Source organism: Leucoraja erinacea, chromosome 5, assembly GCF_028641065.1.
Source record: "Leucoraja erinacea ecotype New England chromosome 5, Leri_hhj_1, whole genome shotgun sequence".
NCBI classification, from domain to species: domain Eukaryota; kingdom Metazoa; phylum Chordata; class Chondrichthyes; order Rajiformes; family Rajidae; genus Leucoraja; species Leucoraja erinaceus.
In genome coordinates, this window is record NC_073381.1 from 23000112 (window position 1) to 23024041 (window position 23930).

Consider the following 23930-nt stretch of genomic DNA (forward strand, 5'->3'; position numbering starts at 1 on the left):
CAATGATGCTTTCTGACAAGGCTGAGCTTGTAACTCATACATCACCTCACTAACATCCCAGTTTGTTACTTTTCCAAAAGATGGTTCTATACATCCAGTGAAGACAGATCATCCTTTGTTCTCAAAAAATCTGCTCAAGGCAGAAAATATTAATTCCATATTGTTTATATTATTTTCTGGAACTCCATGACTTAGCCTTGAACCCGATCCAAAAGTGATGGCTGCCAAAATACAGCTGATGTTCTCTTAAATTTTTGTATGACAGCTCTAAGCCTTTGTTTGCACCCTTAATTCCAATGCAAAGTCCACCAATGGCATTTTATAGAATTATAAAAATATTTTCTTGACTCAAATTTAACATTGTTCAAAAGTTATTTAATAAAATACAAGTTTCAGTTAAAATGATTATGGACAACCAATGAGTAGAAAAAGATAAATCTATAGTGCTACTTCCCAGGATTACCTTCGGACTATGCATTGCCAAAACTCTTATAAAAGACCAAGTGCTCTTTTCAACAAGTTGGGGTAAGAGCTACCTCATTGGCAATAGGGTGACAGATTTGACCTGCAAAGGCACTGCTCTCACAATCTAAAGTTTTAGATCAAAACAAGGGCCCTTCAGTTCTGTGTAAATATCCCAGCTTCAATTGGATAACAAAGATCATCAGCCATGCCACTTATTATTGAATGAAGCCAATACACCACTGGTGAAAGGTTCAAAATATTATTAATTCAAGGTCCAAGACTAATATTAAAATCTATTTTAATTATTTTACAATGACTTATATTTATATAACACCTGGACTGTGAGATCAGTCGTGATCCTACAGAACAATGGAGTATATACAAGCGGCTGAAGATCCCACTCCTATTTATTCAGTTGTAACGTCTCCCCAATTTGTACTTATATTTATTTTCTCCAATTCCCAAAATAAAATTCTAGGTGGTTTGAAGAGGCCTGGACACCCCAAATTACAAAAAAATTAACTTATGATGTTTTTTTCCCCTGTTCACGGTTTGCTTTCTTTTTCTGCTTCAGCGCCTTCAGTTCTGTCATCTCCGCCAATGTTCTATATACCCACATGATCTATAAACAAACAAAAAATAGGTTATGAAATTGCTGGAAATATCTTTCAAATATTGGACAATTGGAAACAAAAATAAGTGAACACATACCACAATGATCATTGTGTTTATTAGAAGTGGAGTTGAAAAGACGAGAGAAATGAACATCCCATTGGAATCAAAGTATTGAAACATAGAAAATAACCTGTAAGAAAAGAAACAAATTGAGCTTCGGCCCTAATAGTCAGAGCGAGTTTGAGCTAAAGAAAATAAATGTGAAATGGCCAGCAATTTTTCTTCTTCAAAAACACTTCAAGATTACATGTAAATCAACATGTACTCAAAAGCTGAATATTTATATTTGTTCACAGAAAAAATAATAATTAGAAATTATCTAGATTTTCTTATCATAAATATTCAAGTTGAAGTGCTTTGAAAGAATAGAATCACAATATAGAAAGTCGTCACACTAGTCTAAATTGGTAGTTGACATCTCTCTTGGCAGCAGCAGACTGCCCTAGTCCCTTAACTCAATTCACATTTAAACACCTAATCTGTTCTTCTAGGTCGCAATGATGACATTATCTCTGTTTCAAATCTCAATTCTGGTCTTTCGTTTCATATATGCAGTGCTACTTTTAATGTAATTTACCGGAACTTTCAAAATCCATTTGCTTCTCAACATCAACTAGTTTCCTCCCAAAGTGCAATGTTTTAAATAATGAAAATGTGCCACCACAGAATCACTGATAGTAAAGTCCACGTGCCATTATCTTCTCAATTGTGCTAAATCTACACACATCCTTGCAAAATTTACTCTTACAGTGTGATTTAGTTACTACATTTGTATTATTATCCTTGCATTTTGAACAGCATTTTCCCTATTCCCTAAATCAATGTGCATAGTGGCTGGTAGATTTCTACCAAATGGGAAAGTACAATCAGAGAGTACTTTAATGTCAAAATGTGGTTTGATCTCAATGCCTTTAAATCCTGCACTTCTGTTTATTCTCTGACAAGATGGATTAAATAAGGTTGATATTCTTTTTACAAGAGGTTTAAACTATACAACCATGAAACTAGACTCAACACGAGCTGAGAGAAACAAGCAATAACTTAAAACATTGTATTATTCAATAACATGCCAAGCAATTATCAACTTTTTAATTATTTATGAAAAATGATTTAAATTAGTGACAAAGGATGTTGCTTATGCAGTGTATATAATATATAACTTTATAAATGTTTCCATGGCTTTTACCTCCAGTTCATTGCTGCTATTTCATTGATGTACTCTGCACAGTACACTAACACGACTGTAATAGAAAATAATGTGATGCATGTTAAAAATACATGAACATTTTAACTATTAAGATAAAATTGATTTCATTTCAATTCTTGACCAATTTGTCCAGATTTATTTACATCCCAACATTCACAGATTGTTTTAAACAGTTTTGGGGTTTGTCACAGTTTTAAAGAATCTTTAAACAATCCAAAGACAGCAAACTAAGCCTGAGTAAGTGCCAAGTCAAAGCAAATTATCTGCAGCTTTCTACTATTGATTGGCACTGAGAAAAGATTGACTGCTCAATTTCACGCCGGATGCTTTCAACAATTAGAAAGTAAACAGATTTCTCTTTCCCATCAGAACCGGATTCAGACAATTTTTTGAAATACGTTGCATGCAGTCGAGAAGAACACATCTAATTCTGGTATATTGGATTGTTTCCTCCTCAAAGGAAACAGTGAAAGCAAATTGGATAATTTGGCTTATAAGATTTTGGCCCTGATTTACATCCAAAATACAACACTGAGAAAATTTGCATCCATACATCCATTTGAGTTGTGGAACTCGGGATCTCATAGCGATCACCTCAAATTAAAGGATGTACCTTTAAGAAGGAAATGAGTAGGAATTTCTTTGGTCAGAGGGTGGTGAATCCATGAATTATTTACCACAGAAGGCTGTGGAGGCCAAGTCAATGGATATTTTTAAAGCAGTGATAGATAAATTCTTGATTAGTACAGGTGTCAGGGGTTTATGGGGAGAAGGCAGGAGAATGGGATTAGAAGGGAGAGATAGATCAATCAGTCGACTTGATGGGCCGAATGGCCTAATTCTGCTTCTATTATGCCCTTATCTCAGGACTGATGTTTGCGTGCTGATTTCCAGTGATCTTGCTCAAATCATACAGAACTCTCTTAATAGATGCATTCATATTTTATTCACAATGTGATATTCGCCTTCGAAGATACACATACCTTTCACTATTTTTTTTATCTGTTAAGCCAAAAAATAAATGTTGACTGTGTCAGCTGAACATCAATTCGAGGATAAACACTAAGAAAGCTCGCCGAGCAACAGGCATGTATTTCTATCTTGAATACAGAAGAATCCAACAATTTTATTTTCTTTAAAAAAAAAATAACTTTAAAGTCCGACCAGATGTCACATTTCTATCTTGTTAATCTAATTTCACGTTTTGGAAAAAGGCAAAGACTATTCACCTAAACCAATACAATAGTCACCTTTAATTTGTATGAGAATTACAGTCACATACAGCAGTGTGGCGGCACCTGGTGGTAGGCCACGGACGGAGCGAACCCTCGGTTCTGGAGGGAGGAGTTAGGTGTCTCGGTGTGGGAGGCGCAGGTCACGGGGTTGACCCATAGGGGTATTTAAGGTCGGGCAACACCCGTGCCTATTTGAGGAGTAGGGTGCTGTATTTTACCGATTAAAACATGTTTTAAGCATACAGCTTGTGTCCACTTAGTTTTTGCAGGACTCCTGCGAGTCCCCGCTATACTGGTGAACCCGACGTTCAGGAGTGTAATCCTGGAAGGGAAGGTACATTCTGCCGCTGCCGCCTACGAGGCCGTATTCAATGTGGTCTCCTTGAAGCTGCCTACATTTTGGACCTCGCAGCTGGGAGTTTGGTTCCGACAGGCCGAGTCCCAAATCTACATCCGCAGCGTAATGGCCGACGGGACCCATTACCACTAGGTGGTAAACGCTCTGGATCAGCAGACGGCTGGTTGAGTCGTTCCTTACCTCAATAATCCGCCGGCAGCGGGTAAGTAGACAGGATCTACGGGCCGAGTCGTACGGAGTGCGCCTGTCACGTCCTCAACATGGGCGGGCTCAGCAACCGGAAGCCCTCGGCCCTCATAAGCGAGACCTGTCCGCTTCTTCTTCTTCTTTCGTGTGGCGTGCACAGCCTAAAGTTGTTGGACAACTTGTTCTATTTGATCTCCCGTTTGTGCACGTTGAGTTGATTGCATTAGTCGAAACAGGACGGACCACGTGAAGGTTGCAATCTTCCACCCCACCTGCCCGCTGTTTAAATTTACCTACCTGCAGCAGTTGCCGCGAGACATCCACCGGCAGCTCTCGGGGGCGTGCTTCGAAGATCCGATCAGATTAGCGCATGCGCCGACGAGATGTGGCTGTCCGACCAGTAGCAAGTGGGTGCGCTGGAATCTATGGAATCGCTGGGCCGGATCGATTCAGTGCCCTGGAAGGCCCAACGACCCAAGACCCCGCCCACAAGAGGCCCAAGCCCACAAGAGCCACAGACCAGACAAGTTGCACAGGAAAGGATGGCTGAGCAGGATCCAGGAAAAAGGATGTGATATTTTTACCACCAACGCTGGGGTTCAGCGCCCGCCAATGCCACCAGCCATGTTAGTTTCCGCAAAACGCCAGTGCTGGCCGCCGATAGTCACCTCGGTGGCCGGCAGGATCCATCGCCTATATGTCTGGGACTGGCGCTCAGGGCTCGGGTTCTTATTGGACAATGGGGTGAGGTCAGCGTTTTGCCCCCCTCCGGAGTGGACAGGCATGCTGGTAAGCGGGTCCCACCCTTAACCGCTGCGAACGGCAATGGAATCCGCACCTATGGCGTCCACACTATCCCGATCATCTCTGGTGTGTGCCACTTCACCTGGCCATTCATTGTTGCGGACGTGGCCCAGCCATTGCTGGGCGCAGATTTACCGCACTGGGTTGAGGCGATCTGCCAGTTTCCGTGGCCTTCAACAGTGCAGGGCCTCCAGGAATTCGTGGGCATGGTACCGTTCTACTATCAGTTCGTGCCGGCGTTGGCTAAAGTTATGCGGCCACTCTTTCAGTTGCTGACGGGCAAGAGGCGGGAGGTGCAATGGGACGCCATCGCCGTGGCGGCGTTTGCAGGGACAAAGGAAGCATTGGCTCGGGCGTCTGCAGGCCAACGGCCCTACGGTCCTTACCTTGGATGCCTCGGACTCTGCAGTCGGCAGCGTTCTAGAGCAGTCAGTCAATGGCAAATGGCAGCCTTTCGCCTTTTTTAGCCGCCAGCTCAAGCCTGCAGAACAGCGCTACAATGCTTTCGACCAGGAGTTGCTCGCATTGCACCTTGCGTTGTGGTATTTCCGGTTATTCCTGGATGGCCGGGAATTTATAGCCTTCCAAGACCATAAGCCCCTCATCTTCGCAATTGCCAAGGTCTCAGAACCTTGGTCCACCCGTCAGCAGTGCCAGCTAACGTCTATTTCAGAGTTTACGACAGGCGTCCGACACATCGCCGGTAAACCTAGTTGCAGACGCCTTGTCCTGCCCCGCGATCGCAGCCATACTCAACCCAGCCTCCGGAATAGGCAACTCTGCCTTGGCTGCGGCGCAGCTGGCGGACGAAGAGATGCTGGCGTACCGCGCCCCGATCTCGTGTTTGGTGCTGGAGGATGTGCGGTTGGGATCCTCGGGTACTTCCATCCCATGCGACGTGTCCACGGCCTAGCTCACCCGTCTATCCAGGCCACGGTTGCCATGGTGGCCGCGAGGTTTATATGGCATGGGCTGCAGAAGCATTCCGTGCCAAACATCGTAGATACATCAATACGCCCGGCCGCCGGTTTAGGATTTTACAGTGCCATGCCGGCAGTTCGACCACGTGCACGTGGACATCGTGGGGCTGCTGTCTTCGTCCCGGGGTGTTTCGCAACAGCTGACGGTGGTGGACCGTTTTACGTGGCGGCTGGAGGCCATTCCGCTAATAGACACTGCCGCCCAGTCGTGCGCTTGTGCCCTCGTGGCTAATTGGGTGGCCCGCTTCAGGGTTCCTCTGGACATCACATCGGACCGGGGTGCCCAGTTCACTTCTGAACTGTGGTCCGCGATGGCCTGCCTGCTGGGGACCCAGCTGCACCATTCGACAGCGTACCATCCCCAGTCGAATGGGTTGGTGGAGCGGTTCTACCGCCATCTGAAGGACACCCTGAAGACTTGCCTCACGGGCCCCGAGTGGATGGACGAGTTGCCATGAGTCCTGTTGGGGATTCGAACTGCCCCCAAGGAGGATTTGTCATTGTCCTCGGCGGAACTAATGTATGGCGCTCTGCTCACTGTCCCCAGGGAGTTTGTCCCGGCCGCTTATGGGTCCCGGGAACCACTGTCATCTGTATTTGTGCATTTGCGGGAGAGGGTTGGTGTCCTGGCTCCCATCCCGACGTCTCGTATTGGGGTGGCCCATCCCATGTGCGACCAGCGCTGGTGGACTGCCTGTGTGTCTCTCTGCGCTGTGATGCCCACTGGTCGCCCTTGCAGCGCCCTTATGAAGGTCCCTTTCGGGTGCTATGGCATGGGTACACAACGTTCGTCTTGGACATGGGGGGCTGGCAGGAAACTGTATCCGTGGCTCGTTTAAAGCCAGCCCATCTGGACCTGAGCAAGCCGGTACAGATGGCTCAACCGCCCCGTTGCGGGCGCCCGCCATCCCGGGTCACCTTTAATTATTCCGGTCTGGGCAAGTCCCCTGTGCGAGGGACGTATCTACGCGATCTGGCCATTTCGTTCGGCGTCCTTTTTCGCTGCCTCTGGTTCTGGGGGGGTCATGTGGCGGTATCTGGTGGTAGGCCACGAGCAGAGTGAACCCTCGGCTCTGGAGGGAGGAGTTAGTTGTCTCAGTGTGGGAGGCGAAGATCATGGGGTTGAACCTTAGGGGTATTTAAAGCCGGGCAACGCCCGTGTCCATTTGAGGAGTAGGGAGCTGTATCTTACCGATTAAAACAAGAACACAACTTGTGTCAAGCACACAACATGTGTCCGCTTAGTTTTTGGCAGGACTCCTGCGAGTCCCCTCTATAATTGTTACATTTGGACCATTGAAAATTGTGAATTAGGATAACATTGATGTTTTCATGCAAATGCAATTCTATATGTGCCTGCATCTGAGGCAAAAAGTAGAAAGATACATGATTCAATACATGGCTAATGAGTTGGTGCAGGAAGGAAGGTTTCAGATATATGGATCATTGGACTTCCTTCCAGGGTAGGAGAGACATGTACAAGAGGAACAGGTTGCATCTTATTTGGAGGGGAACCAATATCCTCACAGGGATGTTCGCTACACGTATGGGTTTAAGCTAAAGTGGCAGAGGGGGTAGGGGTCAGTGCAGCAGGTCTGTAAGTGGAGGCACTAATTATGACAAGTAAATCTGAAAGCAAAGATAAGTTAATGAATATGGTGACACTAGTGGCAGAAGTGTATTTATTTTTGGCAAATGGCAAGACCTGGGAATTATTACAGAAAGCGGCAGGGCTAGAGTTACTGCCTTACAGCTCCAGAGACCCGGTTCAATCCTGCCGACGGGTGCCGTCAGTGCAGTTTGTACGTTCTTCCCATGACCGTGGTGGATTTTCCGCGTTCGTCCAGTTTCCCCCCCACAATCAAAAGACGTACAGGTTTGCAGGCTAATCGGTTTGGTAAAATTGTAAATTGTCCGAAGTATGTGTAGGATAGTGTTAGTGTACGGGGTTGGTGCGGACTCGGTGGGTCAAAGGGCCTGTTTCCGCATTGTATCATCTATTTAATAAGGGAAGTTAAGACAAACCAGGGAATTATAAGTTGGTGAACCTGACATCAGTACTAGGAGAATTATTAGAGAACATTATTACTGAATCTATTCACATCCAGAAAAGCAAATTTATTGGGAATATTCAATTTGGGGTGGTCATATCTTACAAATTTAAGAGGTGAATAAGTAGATGAGGTTTTATTTTGTGGAGTTGACAGAGATGATTGATGAGGGTAGACAGTGAATACTGAATACATGGACATTTGACAAGTTCCTTCATGGTAGGCTGATCCAGAAAAATTAAGGCATGAGATTCTTGGAGACTTGGTAGATTAAATTAAAAATTGGCTTGGCCAAAGAGGAGGTTAATAATGAAGGGCATTATTCTGATTAAAGTGTGTTTTATCCGGATCAAAGCTGGGACCTCTGCTGTTTGTGATGCACATAAATAATATGGATAAAATGCAGGTGGACTGATGGGTAAATTTGAAATTGACACAAAAATTTGCAGGATAGAGTGGTGGATAGATTGGTGGATAGAGAGCACGGTTATCAAAGGATACAGCAGAATACAGATCAATTGAGACTATGACCATATAACAATTACAGCACGGAAACAGTCCATCTCGACCCTTCTAGTCCGTGCCGAACACATAATCTCCCCTAATGAGCCGACAGATGGCAGATGGAGTTTATTCAGGACAATTATGAGGTGCAGAAATTTGGGAGGTCAAATGTAAGAGGACAGAGGGATTTTGGGGAACAATTATACAGCTCCTTGAAATCAGCAACAGAATAGGGCGATAAACAAAACATATGGTGGTAAAATAAGGCATACTGGCCATCTTCAGTCGGGTTGCAACGTCAGGAAATCATGTTGCAGTTGTGTAAAACTTTAAGTAAGCCATATGTAGAGTTTTATTTGCAGCTCTGGTTATCAAATCACAAGGGGGGTGACATGAAGACTTTGGAGATGATGGAGAAGAGGTTATCTAGGATGTTGCCTGGATGCTACTAATGATTAGAAGTTAGACAAACCTGGATTAGAGAGTCAAAGGCTGAGGGAAATCCTGATAGAAGTATCTAAAATTATGAGGCACAGGTGCGGTGGATAGTGTGTTTAGCCACGGCTGTAAATGATAAATACTAAAGGGCATAGCTTTAAGGTGACGGGGGGGAAAGATGAAAGATTTACATGGCAAATTTTTTTTGTCAAAGTGCCCAAAACATGCTGCATGGGGAAGTGGATAGAATAGAAATGTTTTAGAGGCATTTAGATAGTCACATGAACAAGCAAGGAGTTGAGGGACATAAACCAGTTTAAATTGTAGTTAAGAGGCAGAGTAAGATGAATACTACTGGTGATGAACATATACAGAACACTCATAGGGCAGTTGGACTGTTTCAGCTGAAGTTACTGTTTCAGTTTTGACTTGTTTGGTAGATCAATCTTCCATACATCTTCATATGACACTAGCTCAATTTCTTCCAAACACGGGGAGAAAGAGATGGACTTTGATAATTCAGGTAGAAAATGGCTGAAGATGAGCTCAAATTCCTGCATTGACTGGTTGCACAATGATGTGTTTCTATGGTATTAAATTTGGTTAAATAAGATATTGCAATATACATGTGAATTAAAGACAAGAGATTGTGGTTCAGTTTGATGAAAAATGTAAAAAATTGAAGATGAAATCCATCTTGTAACAACCTTTCAATAATTAAAAGACTAGTTGGATCTTCAATTTGTACTGAGATAGTTTTAGAATATTTATATAAAGAACCACACTGACCTCTAGTGTCAATAACCATACTGCAATCTTCGTTTGCTTTCGATGCATTCCTATCACTTTTTCAACAGGTCACATAAAATTTGCAGGTAACACAAAAATTGGCAGAGTTGTAAATAAAGACCAAGGCTGTCAAAGGACACAGGTCAGTTAGAAATGTGGGCCAAGAAATGGCAGATAGAGTTTATTCGGGACAAGTGTGAGGTGTTGCACTTTGGGAGGTCAAATGTAAATGGACAGAGGGATTTTAGGGTGCAATTACATAGCTCCTTGAAATCAGCAACAGAAGTAGTAGGGGGGAAATGGCATACTTGCCTTCATCAGAAATCATGGTGCTGCTGTGTAAAACTTTAAGTTAGCCACATATAAAATATTGTGTGCTGTTCTCCACCACATCATAAGGAGAACGTGAAGGCATTGGATAGGGTGGAGAAGAGGTTCTTTAAGATGTTGCTTGGAGAGATCTTGGGGTCCACATCAATAACTCCTTGGGAACAGCAATGCAAGTAGAGAAGGCATATGGCATGGTTGATTTCATTTTTGCTTTCCTGGGTTGTGGCATTGAGTGTAAGAGTCAGGAAGTGATGATGCAGCTTTATAGGACTTTAGTTCATCTGAATTTGTGGTATTACAGGAAGGATATGCACGTGTTGAAAAGGGTGCAGAGAACGGTTACCAGAATGATGCCTGCAATAAGGAGGTATTAGCTACAGGGAGAGGTTGGACAGATTTGGACTGTTTTCTCAGTAACGCTGGAAGTTGCGGGGAGACCCGAGATAAGAACATAAAATTACACAAGGCAGAGATAGGGTCGACAGGCAGAACCTTTTTGCCCAGGATAGAAAATCAAATACCAGAGAGTATAGCTTTAAGGTGAGAGGGGCAAAGTTTGTTCAACATAGTCGTTATGGGGCTATTCTTGTATTCTATGTTCAATACTGAAATAAAATTCTTGTATTCTATGTTCAATACTGAAATAAAACTGTATTCTGATCAAGATTTCAATCTGCAAAGTGATGAAGGAACCCAGTGGGTCAGGCAGCATCCATGCTACCTGACCCGCTGATTTCCTGCAGCATTTGGTGAAAGCTGTAATAAAGATGGGGACCATTGTTCACCCGCACACTAGTTTTATCCAACATACTAGGGGTAATTTACAGAAGCCAATTAACCTATAAAACTGCACATCATTGGATTGTGGAAGGAAACCGTAGCACCTGGAGAAAACCCACACATTTAGAGGCAGAACGTACAAACTCTGTTCAGACAGTCCCCACAGTCAGGATCGAACCCAGGTCTCAAGTGCTGTGAGGCATATCTCTACTACAGCGCCATTGTGCCTTCCTTGATGATATCTTATCGCCCCCTCCCCCTTATTTCCCGCAAGATTTTAACATTTCCCTGGCTGCACCACCTCATCTTCACCATGGTTATCCAGTCCACATACACTTCCATTCCCCAACATGAAGTTCTTAAGAGAACTTCATTTCCTCCAAGAACATAGATCCATCCAGGTTCTCTCTACTAACATTCTCCTCCACTTGCCAGAACTTGTGCTTGCCTTGAACAACTTATCTTTTAATCCCTCCCACTTTCTACAAATCAAAGATATAGCCATGAACATTCGCATTCCTTAACCAGGTGGTAAAGGCGCTGCCTTGCATTGCTCACCAGTGCGGCAGTGTGTGTTGTCCATGTCAGATCCTCTGTGATGTGGACCAGGTATTTAAAGCAACTCACCCTATCCACAGTAGTCCCATTAATCTCCAGTGGCGTGTACCCCCTCAGATGTTGTACCCTTCTAAAGTCCACAATCAGCTCCTTAGTCTTTGTGACACTGTGTTCCAGATCAGCCACCTCCTCCAGGTAGGCCTTCTCATCGTTATCAGAGATCAGGCCCACCACCAGTGTCATCAGCAATTTGATGATGGAGTTGGAGCTGAACCTGGCCACACGGTCATGTGTGTACAGGGAGTACAGTAGGGGGTAAGGACGCAACCCTGGTGGGATCCCGTGTTCAGGGTGAGGGGGTTGGATGCATGTCTTCCTATCTTGACCACCTGGGGCCTGGCAGTGTGAAAGTCCAGGACCCAGGCGCACATGGGGAGTGTTAAGCCTCAGTTTCAGCAGCTTCTCAGCCGGTCTGATGGGGACTATCGTATTGAAAGCTGAACTGGTCAATGAACAGCATCCTCACACAGCCCCGCCTACTGGGAGGGGAGGAGCTGCAGATGTTGGCTTACACTTCTAATATCGTCTGGACTAATGGTCCTGAGCTATTGAGAGAGGTTGGGCAGACTAAGTTGTTATCCTTGGAGTGCAGAAAGCTGAGGCGTGATTATAAGGTGTATAAAATCATGAGAGAAAAAAGATGAGGTAAATATACAGAATCTTTTCCCCAGAATCAAGAACTAGAGGGCATGGGTTTTTATTTAAGAGGGGAAAGATTTGACAAGAGGCAACCATTTCACATGCAGTGTGGTGGGTATATGGAACAAGCTGCCAGGGAAGTACAAAAACAATCTTTAAAAGACATTTGGACAGGTACATGGGTAGGAAAGATTTAAAAGAACATGGGCTAAATACAGGCAAATGAGACTAGCATAAATGAGGCATATTGTACAGGTTGGGCCACAGGGCCAGTGTTGTATGACTGAATACTCAAAAGGCCATTGAATTATTTTTAATCACCAAACAAAAAATGACTTACTCATGAAAAGGAAATGGGCAATCTGCAGCCTGTAGAATCTCACTGTGATCAGAGTTAGTACAAAGCAGAGGATGTGGAAAGTTAGCAGCCCAATCAGCCATGGCTCTGACCACTGAATCTAAACAAAGAGAACAGAGCAAAATTAACCATCTTACAATTCCTTCCTTATGAAATTTTAGATATAGCAAACATGATACTATTAAAGTGTTATTACAACCTGTACCTAATGCTGTAGTGGTATTAGTCTTTCAGTATAATGTTATTGTGCTCTTTCAACTCATTGCAGTTGAGCAAAGAGCTGGCAGAGATAGACACACAAATAAATGCTGGAGTAACTCAGCGGGTCAGGCAGAGAAATGGGAATAGGTGACGTTTGAGTCAGAGTCCTTCTGCAGACGAAATAAGTGAAGACCAGAACCAAATCAGGACTGGCAACAGATGACCTCAGGAAGGGCGGAGTCAGCCATGGCTTGGAAGATGTGCTAAAGACAGGGAATCACAGAAGGGGGCAGTGAGAGAGGGTTTTGCAGAACTCCCACCAGGAGAAGAGTATCGACCCGAATGTCTCCTATTCCTTCTCTCCGGAGATGCTGCGTGTCCCGCTGAGTTACTCCAGCTTTGTGTGTGTCTGTCTGCAGTGTAAACCAACATCTGCAGCTCCTCCCCACACATTTTGTCTCATCCACTGCGAAAGCTTCTCAAGGTTTGCCTGCTTTGACCAAGTTCTGTGTAGGAAGGAACTGCAGTCGCTGGTGCAGGGTTTACTGCGAGGATAGACACAGAACGCTGTAGTAACTCAGCGGGACAAACATGCAGCATCTGTGGAGAGAAGGGATGGGGATGGCCGGGTGACGTTGGGGCGGGAGCCCAGTTGGCGACTCCCGCTGCAGAGCCTGGGACGGCCAGACAGGGAGGGAGGGAGGGAGCCGTCTGACCGTTTCTCATCTCCTCTCCGCTCCCCTTCACTTACTGACAAGAGGACGGTCCACACATTGGTGATGCGCAGCCCACTCAGCGCATCCACCGGCACCGCCGCCGCCGCCATCACCTTCTCCTCCGGCTCCATGTCGGCGGCCGGAGGTCCCGCCCCTTCCGGCAACTCCGTGACGTCACCAGAGACCGCCGCCCCATTGGCGGAGCCCGTTGTCGATCGCTGATGCAGGGGGCATTCGGCCCATCAACTCTACTCTGCCATTCAGTCATGGCTCGGGTTGCCAACTCTCTCACTCCCAAATATAAGGGGCAAAAGTTCAAAATAAGGGACAAATTCCCGACAGCAATTCTCAATGCAAGGTGAGCAATATTGATGCCCAACGCATCACCGGTTCCTGCCCAACGCATCACCGGTTCCTTGCCCAACGCATCACCGGTTCCTTGCCCAACGCATCACCGGTTCCACGCTCCCCTCCATTGAGTCTGTCCAAAGCAAGCGCTGTCGGCGGAGGGCGCTCAGCATCGCCAAGGACTGCTCTCACCCCAACCATGGACTGTTTACCCTCCTACCATCCGGGAGGCGCTACAGGTCTCTCCGTTGCCGAACCAGCAGGTCGAGGAACAGCTTCTTTCCGGCGGCTGTCACTCTACTCAACAACGTACCTCGATGATTGCCAATCACCACCCCCCCCCCGGACAATTATTATTATTTATTCAAATCGTTTGCTATGTCGCTCTTCAAAGGAGATGCTAAATGCATTTTGTTGTCTCTGTACTGTACACTGACAATGACAATTAAAATAGAATCTGAATCTGAATCTGAATATGAACATATTTTTTGACAAAGTTACTGAGGAAATTTCTGCCACAGTTGAGGCCAGTTCATTGGCTATATTTAAGAGGGAGTTAGATGTGGCCCTTGTGGCTAAAGGGATCAGGGGGTATGGAGAGAAGGCAGGGATGGGATACTGAGTTGGATGATCAGCCATGATCATATTGAATGGCGGTGCAGGCTCGAAGGGCCGAATGGCCTACTCCTGCACCTATTTTCTATGTTTCTATGAAACAGCCGTAACTGACAACCTCACATCCCAGCTCAACAGCCCATGCGCTGCTTGATGTGGACGGAGAGGGTCCAGGAAGCACAACTCTCCCTCAGCCCACTGTCTCCCCCCCCACCCTCACATCAGTATGAAGCAAAGATACTAGAGGTATCTTTGGTCTGAACCAAAGACACTAGAGGGATCTTTGGTCTGAAGAATCATCAAAGGGTCCGAAACGTCACCTATATCCTTCGCTCCATAGCCTCACCCGCTGAGTTTCTCCAGCATTTTTGTCTACCTTCGATTTTCCAGCATCTGCAGTTCCTTCTTAAACACCTCAGATTACATGTGTGGGAAGAAAGTGTGGATGTGGGGTTTAAATAAAAGATAGACATAAACGCTGGAGGAGAAAAATAATTGGTGAAGTTTTGAGTTGAGATTGTTCTTAATCACAGATCACATTAGTTTATCAGTGCCCTACCAGGTTGGTACATTGCTATTGTAGTTGCCTACATCTGGGCTGCCATGGTGGCGCAGCGGTAAAATTGCTTCCTTACAGCGCTTGCAGTGCCGGAGACATGTGTTCGATCCCGACTAAGGGTGCTGTCTGTACGGAGTTTGTATGTTCTCCCCGTGACTGCGTGGGTTTTCTCTGAGATCTTCGGTTTCCTCCACACTCCAGATACGTACAGATCTGTAGGTTAATTGGCTTGGTGTATGTGTAAATTGTCCCTAGTGTGGGTAGGATAGTGTTAATATGCAGGGATTGCTGGGCGGTGCGGTCTCAGTGGGCCGAAGGGCCTGTTTCTACGTTATATCTCTAAATTAAACTAAAATCTGGTACATCAAAGATGTGACTACAAAATTAAATGTTATATTCATTCAGAACTGGAATAATGTTGGCATATTTTTGTGCGATTTCCCCTGAAACATAAATTACCAAAGTTATGCGCACTTGTAGAGAACACAAGAAAACAGAAACAGGTTGGTCAACTGGCCACTTAAGCCTGCACCACTAAAATGTAATTTGCCTCAGATTCAACTCTTTTTATTCCAGTTTCCCATAACTTTGAATGATTCAAAGCCACTTTATTGTCACATATAGGGTGGCACGGTGGCGCAGCGGTAGAGTTGCTGCCTTACAGTTTCAGAAACCCGGGTTCAATCCTGACCACGGGCATCGTCTGTATGGAGTTTATACATTCTACCTGTGACCACATGAGATTTCTCCGAGATCTTCAGTTTCCTCCCACACTCCAAAGACGTACAGGTTTGTAGGTTAATTGGCTTGGTATAAATGCAAACTTGTCCCTAGTATGTGTAGTAGAGTGTTAATGTGCGAGGATCGCTGGTTGGTGGGCTGAAGGGCCTGTTTCTGCGCTTTCCACGCTGTATCTGGTGGCATTCGCTCCTCTCCAAGGACCTTCTCTCCTGATCCAGAGCCATCTTGATGCCTTCTCCACTGCCTCTGTGGTGTTCTTGATGGCTCTTCTCCTCACCACTCCGTTGATGCCCAGTGCACTCAAAGTTTTGTAGAGCGATTGCCCTGCAAAACCTCTGCAGCCAACCTCGATGGGCATACACCTTGCCTTCCAGCCCTGCTTACGGCAGTATGACCAGCTCTTCATACTTGGTCAACTTCCTCTCGTGGGCCTCCTCCAGACGGCAATGGCAATGTCAGTTTCAACAAGACGATGTTTTTGGTGGCCTCTGAGACCAGGAGGATGTCTGGCCTCAGGGTGGTCGTGGCAATGTGCTGTGGGAACTTCCGCTGTTTCACCCGGTCTACGGAAAGCTGCCAGTCCTGCGCGGTCGCCAGGATTCCTGACGGATTCTTGGCTGCTGTGGTTCTTGGCAGCTGCACTCCGGCCTTCACAAAGGTGATCATCTGGGTGGTGGGGCGCGCTCGTCTGCAGCTCGCCTCATGCTGATGGCTTCTGCAATGGGTTTAAGAACCTGGTTGCGATGCCAGGTGTACCAGCCCTGCTCAAGAGCCTTTGGGCAGCAGCTCAGGATGTGTTCCAACGTCCCCTTGCCTGAGCATTGCGGGCAATCTGGAGATTCAGCTTTGCCCCAGATGAAGAGGTTTGATGGGCTGGGCAGGACATCATACACTGCCTGAACCAGGAACTTGATGCGCTGTGGTTCAGCCTGCCAGAGCTCAGTCCAGGTGACTTTTTGGTCCATGGCCTGCTCCCACCTTGTCCAGGCTCCCTGATGCCTCAATCCAACTGCTCTGGTACACCTCTCCTCCTCCACCATTGCCCTCACTTCCTCCTGGACCAGCCTGTGCCTCTCCTTCCCCTTGGCCATGTCAAATTTGGGAGTTGGGAAGATTCCCAGGCCAGCTCTTCCCTGGGTCACTGCTCCCACCAGGACCTGGTGGCGTATCCGAGGCTCCGCTTGCAGCACGACTTTGCCGGCTCTCCACGTCCTCCCAGTTTTCACCTCCACCCCTGCCTGAGCCACCTTGGGGTCGCTGCAGTCCTCTCATACAACTCTCTGTGTGAAAAGGTTTTTCCTCATCTCCGTTCTAAATGGCTTACCCCTTCTTCTTAAACTGTGGCCCCTGATTCTGGACTACCCCAACATCGGGAACATGTTTCCTGCCTCCAGCGTGTCTAAACCCTTAATAATCCTATATGTAGAGCCAGAATATTTAGGCGCTAAAAAACTGAAATAGGCAGGCAAAAAGGCATAATAAAATTACAAAAAAGGCACGAAAAAGGCATTTACTGACAAAAAAAGGCATAACGTATTTATTTCCACCACCAAAATATGGTTAAAAATGATAATACAAAGGTAAACTACATTGTGACCAAAGTTACCTGGTTTCACATAATTACTAGCATTGTTATCAAATTATTTGGTGTTAAACTATGCTGTCTGTCAGACAGAATATGCTTCAGTTGTGAAAAACTTCTTTCTACCTCAGCTAAGGTCACTAGTGCATACCCGAAACAAGCTACAGACTCTATATTCATGTCGATATATTGTGCATAACAACTACTTTGAGAACTTTAGCTATGTTTTGTATTTCTTCAAGATCTTTGTTAGCTAAATCACTCTCACATTTTCCTTGTATATCTTTACCTACATGGCAAGGAATTTTACAAATATCGTCAGTTACTTTGTTGAAAACCTGCAAGTTATTCACTAATGTATTGCCATGTTTCTCAAGGTGATAGCGTGGGAAATTTGCAAAATTGGAAGCAATAACCACAAGGTCCCGGTGGGGGTTCATTTTCTGCTTGATTTCACTGATGATCCTGACTGCAGCAAATTCTTCTTCAAAACAGTTGACGATTTCTTTTATCTTTTCAAAATTTGCAGCAGAGTACAGCAGAGAGCCATGTACCCCACCTAGTCAAAACGGGCTGAGGAGGTAGCGGAATCTCGAGTGCCATTTCCTTGAACAACTGCACACGTGACGGTGCTTTGAGGAAGATTTACTTGACTTTGGAAATTAGGCGATTGACATTTGGAAACAAGCTAAGTATGTGCTTGCCAATTCTATGAAGTCCTTGAGCTAAGCATGTCAAATACAACATTTTGGGAATAAAACTTTTAGAGCATAAGCAGCTTTTTTCATGTACGGAGCTGCATCAGTCACAAACAGAAGAGCATTCTCGTGTTTTATACCTTCTGGCCAAAGTACAGCAAGTGAAGATGTAAACAACTGAGCAATAGTTGAACTGTCTGCCTTCTCCAATACTTCCGATGTCAGCAAATACTTTGATGGTTGACCTGCCTCCAGTGTACTGATGACCACATTGGCAACATATCTCCCCACAGCATCGGTTTCTCGTCTATTGAGATCCATATTTTGTTGCATGCAACTTCATCTCTAATTTTCTGCACAACAATTGCTGTCAACATTATTTTTCCGTAATGATAACTCGTTTGGTATGCGTTCCTCTGTGTATTTCTCTAAAAAAAACTATGTGAGATTTGTTTTCCAATTTCCACAGTGCAATTCCAGCATCAATGAATGCCTTGCACAAATTACTCGAAAACTCAGATTTGCGACTGGAGCCAGCAGTAAATGTAGTGAGGAGCAAGCTTGGGTATTCACTTGGGTAGACTGCACCCCAGCGGTATCAACATTGACTTATCTAATTTTAGATAACCCTTGTCTTCTCCCTCCTCCCCCTCACCCGTCCCAGCGCTCCTTCTAGTCCTACTGTCTCCGCCTCTTCCTTTATTTTTTCCGCACCCCTACCCGTCCCCCACATAAGTTTGATTAAGGGTTTCGACCTGAAACATCGCCTATTCCTTCTCTCCATAGATGTTGCCTCACCCACTGAGTTTCTCCAGCATTTTATGTCTACCTTCGATTTTTCCATCATCTGCGGTTCTTTCTTCAATAGGTCTTTGAGAAGACTGAACCAGCGGGCAGCGGCACAAATGAATGAACAACCAATGGTGGCGCCCCTGGTTTTGCCCCAGTGGTAGAAATGTTCTTGTAAGTTTTACTATGTTAACACGTTAATAATAACATTAATATTAACGTGTTAACATGGAAAACCTCATTGTAATCACGGTACAACTAGAGTAAATCGCACGACCTTTCAGCAAAATGGGAAAAAAAGGCTATTTAGGCACTCGATCATGAAAAAGGCATTATCTTGGTAAAATCATCAAAAAAGGCATGAAAAGGCACATGGCATTTATGGCAAAAATCCTGGCTCTACTTATATGTTTCAATAAGATCCCCTCTCAAGCTTGTAAATCACAGAGCATACAAGCCCAGCCGCTCCATTATATCAACATATATCCCTCACTCTTCTGAACTACAAAAAATACAGATCCAACCATTTGAACTGCTTGTGCTAGGACATCCCTTTCATCACAGGAATAAGCGAATTTGGTATTCCGACTGCTTCCAACTGCGCATGCCCAGGTCAAAGGTCTGTGCATATTCATTGCTGGAAAGCAGTGAAGCGATGGACCATTTCTTCCGTTTTTTCCACCTTCGATTCATTGCTATAAATAATTATAACGACAATACTGATTTCAAACTTTGAAATAGTTGTATTTATTGTTTTTTTATTAAAAGCTCAGATTAATTTGTTGTTTTTATTGCTTAATGCTTTGGTGAGTGAGTGAGATCGTGCTCGTCCATGGTCGGTGTCAGATCCGGGTCTATTTAGTTGCTGCTGGGCCGTCCCCATCCCCTCCCCGGTCTCGTCCCTGTCCGGGGGCAGCCGGAGATATCGGGCCAGGCTTGCCGCTGATGCGGGGAGGAGGCTGAGTTGCTGCAGCGCTTTGTGTGTATGGCTGGTGATTGGCTTTCGCCAGCGCCGGGGGGGTTGGCTGGAGGTCCCCGGCCCGTCGCGGAGCGGGGTTGGGCTGGAGTTGGCGCTTCTTCTCTGCGCTGGCTGTAGGCCTGGGGCAGCAGTTGTCGTCGGATACAGCTAATCATAGAAACATAGAAAATAGGTGGAGGAGTAGGCCATTCGGCCCTTCGAGCCTGCACCGCCATTCAATATGATCATGGCTGATCATCCAACTCAGTATCCTGTACCTGCCTTCTCTCCATACCCCCTGATCCCTTTAGCCACAAGGGCCATGTCTAACTTCCTTTTAAATATAGCCAATGAACTGGCCTCAACTGTCTTCTGTGGCAGAGAATTCCAGAGATTCACCACTCTCTGTTTGAAAAATGTTTTCCTCATCTCGATCCTAAAAGATTTCCCCCTTAGCCTTAAACTGTGACCCCTTATTCTGGACTTCCCCAACATCGGGAACAATCTTCCTGCATCTAGCCTGTCCAACCCCTTAAGAATTTTGTAAGTTTCTATAAGATCCCCCCTCAATCTTCTAAATTCTAGCGAGTACAAGCCAAGTCTATCCAGTCTTTCTTCATATGAAAGTCCTGACATCCCAGGAATCAGTCTGGTGAACTTGCTCTGTACTCCTTCTATGGCAAGAATGTATTTCCTCAGATTAGGAGACCAAGACTGTACGCAATACTCCAGGTGTGGTCTCACCCTGTACAACTGCAGTAGAACCTCCCTGCTCCTATACTCAAATCCTTTTGCTATGAATGCTAATATACCATTCACTTTCTTCACTGCCTGCTGCCCCTGCATGCCTACTTTTAATGACTGGTGTACCATGACACCCAGGTCTCGTTGCATCTCCCCTTTTCCTAATCACGATTACAAAACACACAGAAATTTAAACCAAGCAAGGGCTTTCTTTCAAAGTAACCAAATATGCAATAAACAATAATACCTGTACAATACATTATCGGTAAAACACTGCAACAAGACCACAATGTGCACCAGAAGTATATAGTTTAACCTATACAAAGTCCGTTTCAGAGGTGGGCTATGTTAGGGTCATGCAATGTAGTTTAACATGTCTAATGGTTGATACAAATAATTATAACGACAACGGTAATGAACAACAGTAAGATCATTCAAGCTGTTCTTGAACCTGGGGGTAACAATTCTCAGGCTCTAATACCTTCTTCCCGGTGGTAACAAAGAGATGAGAGCATGGCCAGAATGGTGGTGCCTTTGATGATATTAGCTGCTTTCTATTACAATGCTTCCTGTAGATCCCAGGCATTCAAGCTACTGCACCAGGCAGCGATGAATCCAGTCAGTATGCTCTCTACTGTGCACCTGTAGAACCTCTATCGAATATTCGGCCACATGCTGAATCTCCTCATACTTCTGACGAAGTTGAGGCGTTTATGGACTTTGTTTGTGGTTGCGTCCATGTGCTGAGCCCAGGTCAAAGGCCTGGCTGTGACATCATGTGCCAGTTATGGATCCCTTGCAATCCTTTTCACAATTATAGTTGAAGTGAAAAATGATTAACTTTGGTAATCTTGATGTCCTATTTACAATTAAATTCTTTCAGACAGCTCATGCAAGGCTGAATTATCTAGCTGAAAACTAAAATGTATTTAAAAACCTATCTATGAGACCATGCAAGGTGAGAATCTATGCTGGGAAAATGTGAACAGCCAGCTTCGGTTATCAAGATCTGTCATATAATATCCTGTGCCATCATGTTTTAATACCTCGCTATACTTTTTAAGAATTGATGGGTTAATTTTCCAGATCTTTAATATTTTAAAAATAGTTGTTATTTTTTGTCCAAAAGATATATCAATTTCAGTAGCCATATGAAGTACTTTTTGATAGACACAAAATGCTGGAGTAACTCAGCGGGACAAGCAGCATCTCTGGAGAGAAGGAATGGGTGACGTTTCGGGTCGAGACCCTTCTTCAGACTAGTTAAGGGATAGGACACGAGAGATATAGACTGATGTAGAGGGATAAAGAACAAATCAACGATTAATATGCAAACAAGTAACAATAAAAGTAATTTTTGGTAAGGTAAAACTTTGCACTGGCCATATTTGTGCAGTGCAATATTCTTGCCACTAAGTGTTGCTATTGCTCTTTGAAATAACTTCATATGTGTTGAGCAAAACATTTTGGAGTCAAAGCATAATAGGAGACCAGCTGGACGAACTCAGTGGGTCAGGCAGCATCCATGGATGGAACAGAAAGCCGGCTGCACATTTCCTCCATATATGCTGACTGACCTGCTGAGTTGCTCCAGCTACTTTTTTGCTAAGTTCCAGCAGCTGTAGTCTCTTGTGCATCCGTTTTGGAGTCAGATCTCCAAAAATTCAATCATGTAGTATAATAATTGTGTGCACTGCGTAATAGCATTTTTTTGGAAAACTGCTCAAAATAGCACCAAATTTTTTATTTCGAATTACATTTTTTAACAAATGATTGCGTTAAATGCATAAGAATTTTTGTCCTTTTTTTTATAACATATTTTAGTTCTGTAAATACCTCTTGCTGTTTTGCTAATGCTAACTCAAAGTGAAACAAGGAACTGCAGTTGCTGGTTAATAGACAAAAGAACACAAAGTGCCTGAGTTACCAAGCAGGTCAGTCAGCATCTCTGGAGAACATGAATACATTTCGGCTCAAGACCCTTCTGTAGACTCCTAAATGCTCCTTATTTCAGGAAGATAAAAAGATAAAATTTGATGAAAGACTCAAAATGTTGACCGTTTCTCAGTCTACAGATGCTGATTCACTTGCCGAGTGCTTCCAGCATTTTCTGTTTTCATATCTGAATTCCAGTTTCTGCAGTTTTATAATTTTTCTTTCAGGAAAGCTTTTGAGCTGATACAGTATTGGCAGTCTCATGGCATAACTACAAGGTTAGCTGCATCAGAATGGAAATAGGCATAGCTGGGATGTTTTCTTGACTTCTCACCCGGGACATACTGTGGAGCTGTAGATGAATCCAGGCCAGGCAGACGAGTAAAACTATGAAACTTCATAAACCAGGCACAATCTGTAGCAAACATGAAATAAATGCAATAACTGCAAGAAAAACACTTTTGGTCTCTGACATGTTGCAAATACAGACTGCCCTACTTGTAGAAAAAATGATTTATTCATACTTAACTCTGTCTGATGAGGACCCACAATTCTGTTCACATCAATGGGACGATGTTGGAGAGGGTCAAAAACTTCAAAGTCCTGGCGTGCATATTTCCGAAGATCTTCCCTGCACCCAGCACACCGATGCAATTATAAAGTAGGCACATCAGCGACTCTACTTCCTAAGATTACGGAGATTCGGCATGTCAAAGAGGATTCTCCTAAACTTCTACATTTGCACGGTAGAGAGCATTCTGACTGGTTGCATCATGGCCTGGTTCGGCAACTTGAATGTCCAGGAGCGGAAAAGACTACAAAAAGTTGTGATCATTGCCCAGTCCATTTGACCTCCCAACCGTCGAAGGGATCTATCGTAGTTGTTGCCTCAAAAAGGCAGCCAAGATCATCAAAAACACACAACATCCTGGCCACACACTCATTTCACCATTGCCATCAGGAAAAAGGTACAGGATCCTGAAAACTAACATCCAGGTTCAGGAACAGCTTACTCCCTACAGTCATCATGCTATTAAACACATCAATGAATAAGCTCTGAGCTCTAAACTACAAAAGACTATTATTATTGCACTAGATTTGTTATTATTTAACTTTTTTTCTCCTCCCTACATTATGTACTTTGTTTACATATTCACATATTCTGTTGTGCTGCAGCAAGTAAGAATTTCATCGTCCACTCCAGGACATATGACAATAAAACACTCTTGACTCTTTTATATTCATCCTTGACATCCCATCTTCACATGACATAGATTATATACAGAACTCATGCTTGTGTTTTTGGGTCTTCATCATTAAATTGCTTGCAGCAGTTTCTTCTGCTCATCAGTCACGTGGACAGGGGATCTGGGGTGACAGAGGAACTGAAAGAAATCCACATTAGGCAGGAAATGGTGTTAGGTAGACTGATAGGACTGAAGGCTGATAAATCCCCAGGGCCTGATGGTCTGCATCCCAGGGTACTTAAGGAAGTGGCTCTAGAAATGGTGGATGCATTGGTGTTCATTTTCCAATGTTCTATAGATTCAGCATCAATTCCTGTGGATTGGAGGGTAGCTAATGCTATCTCACTTTTTAAGAAAGGCGGGAGAGAGAAAACAGGGAA

The 23930-nt window shown here is 44.6% G+C and overlaps 1 protein-coding gene across 1 annotated transcript; it reads right to left on the reverse strand.

Annotated features, from left to right (window-relative positions):
- Nucleotides 1–359: 359 nt before the first annotated feature.
- LOC129697047 (transmembrane protein 18-like) lies at nt 360–13522 on the reverse strand. The gene is made up of 5 exons (XM_055635246.1): nt 13370–13522; nt 12400–12517; nt 2327–2381; nt 1177–1270; nt 360–1087 (listed from the first exon to the last, which is right to left on the reverse strand). The coding sequence occupies exons 1-5, from the start codon at nt 13463–13465 to the stop codon at nt 989–991; spliced, it is 462 nt and encodes a 153-aa protein (XP_055491221.1). The 5' UTR covers nt 13466–13522; the 3' UTR covers nt 360–988.
- Between the last annotated feature and the right edge of the window lie 10408 nt (nt 13523–23930).

Bases quoted from the DNA above. Each gene is read 5' to 3' on its own strand.
- LOC129697047 (XM_055635246.1), bottom strand. From the start codon at position 13,465: ATGGAGCCGGAGGAGAAGGTGATGGCGGCGGCGGCGGTGCCGGTGGAT. The intron at 2,382-12,399 runs GTAAGTCATTTT...TTTCTATTACAG, and splicing joins TGCCCATTTCCTTTTCATGA to TCGTGTTAGTGTACTGTGCA. The intron at 1,271-2,326 runs GTAAAAGCCATG...CTTTTCTTACAG, and splicing joins ATAGCAGCAATGAACTGGAG to GTTATTTTCTATGTTTCAAT.